Source organism: Brachyhypopomus gauderio, chromosome 1, assembly GCF_052324685.1.
Source record: "Brachyhypopomus gauderio isolate BG-103 chromosome 1, BGAUD_0.2, whole genome shotgun sequence".
Taxonomy (NCBI): Eukaryota; Metazoa; Chordata; class Actinopteri; order Gymnotiformes; family Hypopomidae; genus Brachyhypopomus; species Brachyhypopomus gauderio.
This window is the reverse complement of record NC_135211.1, coordinates 51,476,411-51,488,506: the sequence shown is the minus strand read 5'-3', so window position 1 is coordinate 51,488,506 and position 12,096 is coordinate 51,476,411. Positions and strand designations below refer to the sequence as shown.

General features: G+C 42.0%; 1 protein-coding gene across 2 annotated transcripts; it reads right to left on the bottom strand.

The window, feature by feature from the left end:
- Positions 1-1,472: 1,472 nt before the first annotated feature.
- Positions 1,473-8,962, bottom strand: LOC143524743 (uncharacterized). Of its 2 annotated transcripts, XM_077018286.1 has the most exons (6): positions 8,663-8,962; positions 7,276-7,842; positions 6,563-6,718; positions 4,131-4,273; positions 3,943-4,052; positions 1,473-3,098 (listed from the first exon to the last, which is right to left on the bottom strand). In XM_077018286.1, the coding sequence occupies exons 1-6, from the start codon at positions 8,802-8,804 to the stop codon at positions 2,969-2,971; spliced, it is 1,248 nt and encodes a 415-aa protein (XP_076874401.1). In that variant the 5' UTR covers positions 8,805-8,962; the 3' UTR covers positions 1,473-2,968. The 2 variants fall into 2 exon arrangements, with proteins under 2 accessions (XP_076874401.1, XP_076874402.1); XM_077018287.1 differs by lacking the exon at positions 6,563-6,718.
- Positions 8,963-12,096: the final 3,134 nt, after the last annotated feature.

Below are 12,096 nucleotides of genomic sequence, written 5' to 3'. Positions count from 1 at the left end.
GGCCTAAAATATTCTTAAAATATAAATATATATAATTTATCCGATTTTTTTCTATCTACTTACAGTTTGACAATCGACATCTAAACAATTACAGAAACATAAGCAAATAAATTATTCAACCATGTCTATTCAATCTGTATTTGAAGGTGAGGGGTTAAGTTAAGTGGAAGCCTGTGAGCCTGTGTCTCCCCCTATCAGGACTGTGATGCCCGCTGTTCGTTTACAGAGGGCCTTCCAGTTATAATTCAGCGCAATACCAGTTTCAAATGACAGTAAAATTGACCAATCATATCTTCCTCACTTAGTGGGCAGGCTTAACTGTATGATAATTTCCGCCCGCTGTGGCGACACTAGCTGACCTTAGCATACCACCGCTAGCTAGTTTCGATTCAGTCCTTTGATGCCCTCGTGCGCGTTGTTTACATATTCCGTTCCCAAGGAACACAGAGCTGTGAACCTTATTTTGCTTAAGAACTTCTCTAGTACATATATTATTGTTTATTCCGTTTCTAAAGCTGTACTGTCATCTCAGTTTTTTATTTTTTATTTATTGCAGTTAATTAGGAAGGGGGGGGGGGGGCGGGCCCACTTTTAATGGTCATGGTTCGCTACTGGTGCGCACACACACGCACAGCGGCTTAATCATTTTTACCGATTGTGATTTGTGACTAATGTCAATATACCTACACCAGAATTTATAATGCTTCTATGCGGAATGCACAATATAGCTGCAGCTTCAGTGCTTCCGTCACGTACTTACATACGTTAAAACAAAATGCTGTTCATCGTCAATACTGAAGAAACCTAACGCAGATACTAACAAACTAGCCTGCCAACATGTGCTTCACACCATACTCGTCTTAAGAAAGAAATCCAAAATCTGATTTTCAATTTACAACTCTGGTGTGGTCCTAAAGAAGAAGAGGATAAACTAATAAAGATTAGGTTTACTTACAGCTGGAAAAGCTCAGACAGTGCGATCTTCGGCCATGGTCTTCCGAATGGTCCTTTTAGAAAATTGGCAGAAAGACGCGCCTGCACTTGACCTCTGAGATGTTTTGTGATTGGTCAGATGCAGTTCGATTAGCTCTGAGTGTGTTTGCTCATCCTAAGTATCCCGGATGCATTCCCCACCGAAATTTCAACCTGAACCTGAATTTCGACCCGAACCTGAATTTCGACCCGAACCTGAATTTTAACTTCAATTTTTGCATACCTGAATGGATTTAATGGACTTTTTTTTCAAGTAATAATGAGTTCAGGTTCAGGTGACACTAAAAAAGCTCTATAAGAAGGTCACAATTTTGTCTGGGTTCTCTGTGCACAAAAGCTCCAAATGTACAAACAGTTTGACAATAAACGGAGCTCATTTCAAAAATACTTTGGCATTGGTGGAAATGAATAAAGAAACTGTAAGCTTGTACTGAACATTGTATTTATTTATTTAATTAAAATGGAGCAATTGACAATGAGTAAGCCGGTGGTAAAAAAGCTTCTCTGTGACCGTCATCACAATAATACAAAAACTGAGGAACAGCTATAGCCAAACTCCCCAGTATATTAGTAAAAGTGGGTGAACATTAAACTGTCATTCTCTCTTTATGTATGAAATTAGTAATTTCATAAACGCTTGTAGCTCCTTGCACAGACTTAGACTTTGTATTTGATCAACAAATTTTTGTGTGTATAACAATATTTTGAATATAAACTTCTGTTTATGTTAAAATGCTTTTATACATGCATTAAGCAACATGGTCATTCTAGCAAACATAAAAAAACATTTAAATATTAGGTTTGGCATAAGACTTTGCAAAATTGTAAAACAGACTAAAAATCAATAAATATGATAAAAGTTCAGTTTTCCCAAAATGCCTCTTTTTTAACAGTACCAGGTGACAAAGATTGTAGAGTTTACACAACAGGATCAATATCCACAGCCAGGAAACAAACAGTACAAAATCATACAATCCATGAATAAACATAATCTCACGATTATCTCAAGATAATATGAAAATCTAAAAACATTAATTCCCTTATCAGAGCTGTGCAACAGCAACATAAAAGAAAAAATAACTGGACAAAACAACCATTACCCATTATAAACACAACACAAATCATCAACAATAATTTTAATAAGTAACTCGATAACTTCTAAGCCAGGGGTATTCAATTAAAATTTAAAGAGGTCCAGTCTGGCAATATTTAATGATGCCACGGTCCAGAAGTCTATATATTCTGAACCATGGCATCATCATATTAACATCCGCATGCCTTGATTTGCCTATCAAATGAAATGAATTCGGTCTTATTAGATGGCTGAACATGTATATCTAATTTCTGATGTTTTATATGTTATGATATTGTCATATGCACAGATAGAAAGAGTGTTTCCCTACCCAATTCTAAATAATAAGTAAAACATGACAACTGTGCATGTTCAGAAATGGTTTCTCCTCTCCTTCTTCGTCTCAGCGATCAGGTTTCTCTATCTTTTCCCGTCTTGCCTGCCTGTATATTTCTTTCTTTTCGCCGTTTTTCTCTACGTCTCCGTCTCACCTATCAGTTTCTCTATATTTTTATTTTTGTCTTTCACTAGGTTACGTCTTCCACGCCTCCCATCCAGTCTCACTTTGCTTCGTGATACTGGCTTGGTGGTATAGCCAAACTCGCATGCAATTAATCCGTAGGTTTCTTTGGACGCGTGAGCACTACTGTAAGGACTGTAAAAGCTGTGCTGGTAAAACAGAAAGTGCTCAACAAGATTTTACTATAGCGTTTCTGTTTTGGTATCAGTTTCGGGTCCGCATGAGACATCATTTTGGTCCGGATCCGGACAGAGGTCCGCCTATTAGTGACCTGTGTCCTAAGCAATGCACCATATTATATGCTGTAAAAACTTCAACAAAAGGGGGCAGTCAAACTCAAAGCGGTATTTGATTTGTAACATTAATTATTTCACCAGAACGTACTATGCAACACTTTTCTCACAGATCCACTTGTTTTTATTAGAGCAAAACCAGTCATTCCAGCCTTCTGACATCAGAATCTCACCACAGTCTTCATTACCTAGATTATTTGGCTCCCCCTTATTCCAGTACCTGAAATTCATAGAATCAGATTCAACATCTGAACACTGTCCTGATTTCCTTCAGTTCAAACTTCTGCTCTGAGAATTCTGAAAACCTAGAAAAAATATGCCTAAAATCTCTATAAATTAGCAAAGGTGAAGGAGGCCACTAAATCCTCAAGAAATCAAGTCACTAAAAATTCTAACAACATTAACCAATGCCCTTAACATCAGCTTAACTATTTCAATATTAACCACACCCCCTAACATCAGCTTAACTATTTCAATATTAACCACAGCCCCTAACATCAGCTTAACTATTTCAATATTAACCACAGCCCCTAACATCAGCTTAACTATTTCAATATTAACCACACCCCCTAACATCAGCTTAACTATTGCAATATTAACCACACCCCTAACATCAGCTTAACTATTTCAATATTAACCATACCTTGTAACATTAGCTTAACTATTTCAATATTAACCACACCCCTTAATATCAGCTTAACTATTTCAATACTAACCACACTCCCTAACATCAGCTTAACTATTTCAATATTAACCACACCCCCTAATATCAGCTTAACTATTTCAATATTAATCACTGTTGTTAACATCAGCTTAACTATTTGTAATTTTTTACTCTAATTGGGTCATGCAAATTGTTACAAATGTACAACTGCCACCACAGATCTTATAAGCTATGTGCCATCTTCTGACAAATTAGAATAGTAATATATTCAAATATTTATAGTCTTTTACTCACAGTTAATAAATCAAGTAAGAAATAAATCTGAAAATATTGTTGAACTTTTAGGTTGCATTTTCTAAGAGTTTTCTCAGTGTGTGTTATTTTACACTGATTCTCTTACCCAGTGTTTGGAGGTCTGGAGCCATCCACCCATTTCCAGGTGCCCTCTGTATCTACATCAGTCAGACCGATCCAAGCTCGAGTGTTGCTCACCATTTCAAACATAAACTCCTGTAAATGTAGTTCCTACATAAGAAAAGGCAGTAGAAGTATAACTGTTCTCCCTCACATGGACTCTCCCTCTCTCACCTGTTCCTGTCTGCTGTTTATGATCACCAGGTCTGCTCTTCTCTCTCTGCAGTCCTGTCTGCTCTCACTCCAGGTCTTCTCTTCAGTAGAGATGTAGTAGATACTGGAGTTGAAGTATCTCCAGCCTTGTCTTCTTGCCTCTTCTTTTGATAGTATTTCCAGAAAATTATATAATGAATGATTTGGTAAACAAGAACTCAGGACATTTCTTCAAGAATGGTAAACATGTTGTAAAAACTGTGGTGTGTTAACGTCTGATATACACCATTTCTTCAAGAAGGATCCACTTTTGTATACATTTGTAAGCACTGTGGTGTGTTAACGTTAACTATTTCAATATACTGTACAGCCTTGTTTAATCTTGTTTATTATCTTAATTAAAATCATGTTTTTTTTTTATAAAACACTACAGATCTCAAGTGAACATTACTATGTGATGCTACCAGCTTCTCCCATTATCAACAGTCTACTTCACTACTGTCCAGAATTCCTTCATAGCTTGGAACACTAAACCAATCATCAATTATTTACTCACTCATCCTCACCAGAATCCTTATTCATTTATGGCTGTATACGTCTGTCTTCTTATACTTGTCTATTCATCTTCTGGTGAAGTTCTGTCACTGTTTCTTTTGCTAAGTGAGTACTGAGGAATTTACTCTGTTATTGTGTTTTGACCCTGCTGTGCTTTTGGATTCAGATTTTGCTTAGAAATTTTGGATTTAGATTATTATTATTTCAACTTTTGACTTGCTTGCCTTGTCATTTTTTACTTTCTGGTTTTTTTTTTGTGTTTGGTATTTGTTTTTACTGACTTTTGTTTTTTGGATTCTCCCTCTGGCTTGGACAAATTATTCATGCTTTAATAATAAATTGATTGTCCTTGTCACGTTTTTCCCCAAACCCCTCCCTTCTGGCGTGTGTATATGTAGTCCACGTCCATATATGTACTTCCTGTGAGTGTGGTTGTTTGTGTATGTGTTCATCCATCTCTTCAGTCTAATGTGTTACACGCAGGGCTCGTTATGTGTTGTGTATATATTGTGTGTTAGTCCTGAGTTTGTCTTTGTGAGTTTTCGTGTCTGTAACGTTTAATGTTATATGTCTGCTATGTTCTAGTTGCGCAGCTCTCTAATGTTAATAAAGTACTCGTCTCTGCATTCTGCCATTCCTCACATTGGGACAGTCCTGTTCTGTCCTGTAACACTATGTCATTAATGCAAATAAATATTTTTACAATACACTATTACAGTGAAATGTAGCTGTAGTGATTTTTCTTTGTTTTTAATGGAAAATTCAGGTAGATCTTTGAGTCTGTTGCACCTCCAGTGGTGCCCAAATCAATTTAAAAATGTCACATTGACATTTCATTTAATTGAAATTAATCACATTGCCACACTGATGTCTCTATTTGTGCACATACAGTTGTGATCAAATGTATTCAACCCCCAATGCTGTGAAGGGTTTTATGGAATTCAGTGCATATTTGTAATTGTGTTCATAATGAAATCTTACAAGGACTTGTTAAAGAACTAAATGCAACTAAAATAGCATCAATTGTTTTTGTCATTAAAAGTATTAAATGGCCTTTTTGTGATTTCTTCACTGACACAATTATTCAACCCCTTTATGACTACCACTCTTAAGAACAGAGGTTAATTCCAGTGTTTTTCAAGTTTTAAAAACACCTTTGGATGTCTACAAGCACCAATCAAGCATAATAAGCGCCAATTAGGCAGAAGGACTGTGATACTCAGCTCCTTCTAGACATCTACTGGTGTGTTTACAAGCATGGTGAACGCAATGGATATAAAAAGATTGCGAAGTTGTTAAATATTCCAAGAGACACTATTGGAAGTATCATTCGCAAGTTCAAGTTAAAGGGCACAGTGGAAATGCTACCTTGTCGTGGCAGAAAGAAGATCCTGACCGTGACTGCTGTGCGCTACCTGAAGCGTAATGTGGAGAAAAATCCCGGTGTGACTGCTAAGGAACTGAAAAAAGACCTGTCAGATGTGGGCACCAAAGTTTCAGCTCAGACAATAGGGTGCACACTGCATAACTAAGACCTCCATGACAGAACTCCCAGGCGCACCCCATTGCTGACTCCAAAGAACAAGAAAAGTCGACTGCAGTATGCCAAAAGTCATGTGGACAAGCCACAAAGGTTTTGGAACAGTGTACTGTGGTCAGATGAAACTAAACTAGAACTGTTTGGGCCAATGGACCAGCGCTATGTTTGGAGAAGGAAGAACCAGGCTTATGAACAAAAGAACACCTTGCCTACTGTGAAGCATGGCGGGGGGTCAATTTTGCTTTGGGGCTGTTTTGCTTATAATGGCACAGGAAAGGTTCAGCGTGTGCAGGGTATCATGGATTCCCTTCAGTACCAGGAGATCTTGGAGGAAAATGTGAGGGAGTCAGTCACAAACCTGCGGCTTGCGAGACGTTGGACCTTCCAACAGCACAATGATCCCAAGCACACATCCAAGTCCACCAGAGCATGGTTGACGATGAAAGGCTGGAACATTCTAGAGTGGCCATCGCAATCACCAGACTTAAATCCAATTGAGAACCTCTGGTAGGACCTAAAGAAGGCAGTTGCAGTGTGCAAGCCTAAGAATGTGACTGAATTGGAGGCTTTTGCCCATGAAGAATGGGCTAAGATACCCATAGGTCGCTGCAAGACACTTGTGTCAAGCTATGTTTCATGCTTGAAAGATGTCATAACTGGAAAAGTATGTTGTACTAAATAATGTCACTAGGGGGTTGAATAAAACTGATAATGATGTGAGCACAGAAAAATCATTTGTGGTTATTTCATCATAAATATTATGTTTATATAATTTATAAGTGCCTCTTTGATATAATTTTAAATAAGATGACTGAAATGATCAAAATCAATGTCAAACTGGCCAAAACACTTTATTTCAGTGGGGGTTGAATACATTTGTTCACAACTGTACAGGAAGAGCAGCACAGAGCTTCACCTCCAATATTACTGGGTTGAATTATATGTAGAGAAAAGCAGATGAAGAAGTTTGCTGCCATGTTGACACATTATAAGCACATGCTACCATGAGCAGCATTATACACAATTTTCCTGAGTGCTTAAGACTGTATTAGTCTGCAAATGATCACTTACCAATTTCAGAAAACTTTCTTTGGAGTTCTTCTCTCTCTTTCTTTAACTGGCCACTCTCTCCAGTCAGACTGTTGTAACTGTTCTGTAGCAGGTCTTTCTGTGATATCACACTATTGTAACTGTTCTGTAGCTGGTCTCTCTGTGATATTACACTATTGTAACTGTTCTGTAGCTGCTCTGTCTCGGTTGTAAGGCTGTTGTGTCTGGTCTGTAGCTGGTCTATCTCTGTAGTCAGGCTTTTTTGTCTGGTTTGTAGCTGGTCTCTCTGCAATATCATGCTTTTGTAACTGTTCTGTAGCTGGTCTCTCTCTGCAGTCATGCTGTTGTGTCTGGTCTGTAGCTGGTCTCTCTCTGCAATCCGGATGTTGTATCTGGTCTGTAACTGGTGTCTTTCTAATGTCACAATATTGTAATTGTTCTGTAGCTGGTCTCTCTCTTCACTGAGGCTGTTGTATCTGGTCTGTAACTTCACCCACAGCACTATGATGACAGTCAGCAGGAGAAAACACAGCAGCCCCAGACACACTGCTGCCAGTCTGTAGCATCTGCTCCCCGGACTGTTGGCTTCTGAAGATACATCATATTTTTAAGAATTAAATACATACATTGCAGTGTTTCACATGTTAAACTGGGAGGAGTAGTAAAGACTTCACATGGATCTCAGACCACAAACAGTGTGTATATGTGTGGGACCTACAGAACCTAATATAACACTGTACTAGTTCAGACCACAAACAGTGTGTATATGTGTGTGTGACCTACAGCACCTAATATAACACTATACTAGTTCAGAAAGGTGACAGGTCAACCGCCATCACTGTTGGGCCCCTGAACAAAAGCCCTTAACTGAAATTGTAATCAGTCATATTTGTAAGGGTTTTGTTTAAAAGTACCTGTAAATAACATGTATCTATAAGGTGCCTATAAACTGCACTGATGTTAGATAGATAGATTCAACTTTATTGTACAGTGTACAGTGCTACAATACTTTATTACACTCCCTTGTGTGTGTGTGTGTGTGTGTGTGTGTGTGTGTGTGTGTGTGTGTGTGTGTGTGTGTGTGTGTGTGTGTGTGTGTGTGTGTGTTTTCTCACTGTATGGACGGGTTAAATGCGGAGGACAAATTCCTCAAGCAGAGTTATTGTGCACTATTATAATGCACTGAATTTGGAATTGTTCTAAAAAAGAAAAGCATAACTTTTATATAAAGAATACAGGATCATCAGATCATGGATCCCAGCAGTGTTCTGTGTCTGGAATAAAACCAGCTAGTCATACACTGTGCGAAACACGAGAGAGAGAGAGAGAGAGAGAGAGAGAGAGAGAGAGGAGAGAGAGAGAGAGAGAGAGAGATGGAGGGACGGAGGGAGCATATGAGTGTACTGACCTGAGCTCTCATTTTTCTTGCTTCTGGTCCTCTGAGTCTCCTGTTCATCCTTCATGTTTTCATATGAATCCTCACTGTCTGAATCAGACCTGTTGTCTTCAGGAACTTCTGTATTTGCATATATATTCTCATTCATTTCCATTTTTTCTCTCTCTATAAAATGAATCAGTTCAAACAGATGAAGCAGTTTGTGTTCAAATTACTTTTGATCAAACTAAGAGAAAAGCTGCTGGCTGAAACTACTCCTTCTACATATGTGTGTCTCACTAACTCCTTCACCAATGTGACTTCCTGAGCATCTTCACGTGACACGATATGTAAAATTAAGATGTGAACTGACTTATTAAAGAGAGAATACAAGCGGAAGTCTCCCTTTGAGCATATGACCCAAAACAAAAAAAGAATATAAGAAAACTTGACTGCATACGGGATCCTTACGTTGCATTACAGAGACTTCATTTTCATTCATGAACTTGAAGAGCAGAAATTGTACAGTCTCTGTACATTTCTTACTCTGTACAGTTCTTACTGTACATCTGTAACTAACAGTGTGGCACATAGACTCTTCTACAGAACATCTACTAGAGCTGTGAGAGTGTAGATGATGTATGAGACCATAACACCAACACACAGGCAGAGAACAATATTACAAACGAGAGAGATTGAGACATTGTATAGATGTATAATGAATAATGAACAATTGTTTATAATAGACTTATTGTTTATAATGGACTATTAGGCCACAGCAGTGGTGTCATATCAGGTAGCACTGCAGCAGTGGTAGGTGGGCGGGGCCAGAATGTAGCAGGACCACATGTACCAAAATAAATAAATGATGTATGTCACGTGTGGGAGGTTTAGTTGAACTTCATCTCTACCTTTTCACCTTCCTTAATATATTCACACACACACACACACACACACACACACACACACACACACACACACACACACACACACCATGTCTGTGTTGAACTGCACTAGCAGGTAACACCAACATCAATGCCTGGAATGTACTGTAATTAGAGCGTTATGATAAACTTTTCATGACGGAAATAATGCCATAAATGCAATAAAGAGTCAGTCTGATCCTACTGAGAGTAGAAGTGCGTCTTGCTATTGTCCAGACCCTGAGTGTGATGCACACAGAGATGGTGTTAGATGCTGCTTTATTGAGTTCACATCTGAACCTCAGATCTGTTATTTAGGCATAATTTACATGCTATTTGAATATCTGTCACAATCTACAGTGTCAACATGTCTAACACTGTAGACTAGGCCAGTGTGACACTGGCAGCAAGGAGGGTCCAAGTTGAGAGATAGTTGTGAGTCTTTATTCTCCATCTCAGCTCCACTAGAGCAGGTGCAGGTGAAGCTCTAGGATCAGGACAACTGGCAGTACGCAGGATCAGTGGCAGGTACCTAGTGACTGTGCTACTCAGAGGAAGTCAAAGTCTCAGTAACTTTGTGTTGGAAAATGTTAATGGATATGTTGAACAGAGAGAAAGATATCCAACATGTTAGTGCAAGTTAATCTTCTATACCACTTACAGCATTTGGGATATTTGCTTGTGTGTAGAGTTAGAGGAAGCAGTGGAATGAAACTCCATGATCTGGGGCTGAAACTCATTGTGTTCCTGGGTATAGTGATTCTGTAACGTTTCTCGCGCTGCGTAGCGAGGAGACGGACACAAATGCTGAGAGGAGCGAGATTTATTAAAGGAAATACCATACTCATCGTCGCTTAGCCAGTCCGGGTCGATAACGGGAGGGCAGTCCGAGTAACAGGCGAATACGGGCATGACAATGACAAGGGATACGAGAACAGACAAGGAATCAAAAACCAACAACACACCACGGTCAGGTACACAGATAAACAGCAGATTGTCAAACAACCAAATCAAACAAAATACCAGACAAAGGACAAGGGAGACTCAGGGGCTTAAATACAATGACATTAAACAAAGGGCAGGTGATGGTAATAACAAGGGGCGTGGGAACTAACGAGGTAATCACAGAGACAAACGAGCGGGGCGGGGTAAACAGGTACGGAACACAGACACGAGGGGTTCGGAGTGACAGCTAACGGAGGGGGACACGGTCATACGTGACAGTACTCCCCCTCAAGGCGTGCCACTCCGGGGCACGCAAGGGCAGACAGGGCAGGGGACCACGGGACACAGGACAGATCGGAGGAACAGACCAGGACAAAACAAGACGAGGGACCTGGGGCATGGCAGGGACCGGAGACAGGGGAGCAGAGACTGGCCAAGGGCCGGGTCGGGGCACGGTAGAACAGGCAGGGCCAGGATGGGCCAGCAGGGCCGGATGGGACAGGACCAGGAGTAGACACGGGAGTGGGGCCAGGGAACAGGGCAGGGGCATACACGGAGGCAAACACGACGTGGACGACAGAGACCGGGACAGGAACAAAGTGGGTCAAAACTTGGGGCACTGACACGGGGACAGGTACGGAGACGACACCACCAGGCACAGACACGGGAACAGGAACACAGACCCTGACAGACACAACCACGGGGACAGGGACCAAAACAAAACCAGGGATGGGACCAGAGAGCAAGGGGAACACGGGCAACGGAACATAGGAGGCACAGGGCGGAGCAGGGGGAACATAAAGTCCATGCCCAACAGGGGGCAGCACAGTCTCAAGGGCAACAGGCGGGGACCGCTTGCGTGCAGCGGGAACAGGCGGGGTCCGCTGGCGGGCAGCGGGGACAGGCGGGGTCCGCTGGCGGGCAGCAGGGACAGGCGGGGTCCGCTGGCGGGCAGCGGGAGCAGCAGCCGGCGCGGGTGACCTCTCCAGGGTCGCGGGGACAGGAACTGGCGTGGACTGCCGACGGGCAGCGGGAACAGGAACTGACGTGGACGACCCCTCCAGGGTCGCGGGGACAGCAGCCGGCGCGGGCGACCTCTCCAGGGTCGCGGGGACAGCAGCCGGCGCGGACGAGATGTCCTCGGGGGGCGGAACCTCCATCGGGCTGACGTCCTCGGGGGGCGGAACCTCCATCGGGCTGACGTCCTCGGGGGGCGTGTCCGCCATACTGACGTCCTCGGGGTGGCGGAACCTCCATCGGGCTGACGTCCTCGGGGGGCGTGTCCGCCATACTGACGTCACCGGGGGGCGTGTCCGCCATACCGACGTCATTCCGGATTTCAGCCAGCCACTCCTTCGTCGAGTGGCTTGTACGACCCCCCAAAAAAATTCTTGGGGAGCTTTCGGGGGGTAGCTTCCGGGAGTAGCGGAGGGAGGTTCTCTTCCAGCGAGACGACGACCTCATGCGCTGTGGCGGCGGGGCTCTGAACTGGGGGCGTGGTCTTCCTCCTTCCCCGGTCCGGTCTGCGCCTGGAAGAACATACAGACACAACTGCTTCTCGGTGGCTTTCCTGGTGACTCCGCCTCGTCGGAGGTATCG

Bases quoted from the DNA above. Each gene is read 5' to 3' on its own strand.
- LOC143524743 (XM_077018286.1), bottom strand. From the start codon at position 8,804: ATGGAAATGAATGAGAATATATATGCAAATACAGAAGTTCCTGAAGAC. The intron at 4,274-6,562 runs GTTTGTGACTGA...TACTATCAAAAG, and splicing joins CAACGTCTCGCAAGCCGCAG to AAGAGGCAAGAAGACAAGGC. The intron at 4,053-4,130 runs GTGAGAGAGGGA...CTACATTTACAG, and splicing joins TAAACAGCAGACAGGAACAG to GAGTTTATGTTTGAAATGGT.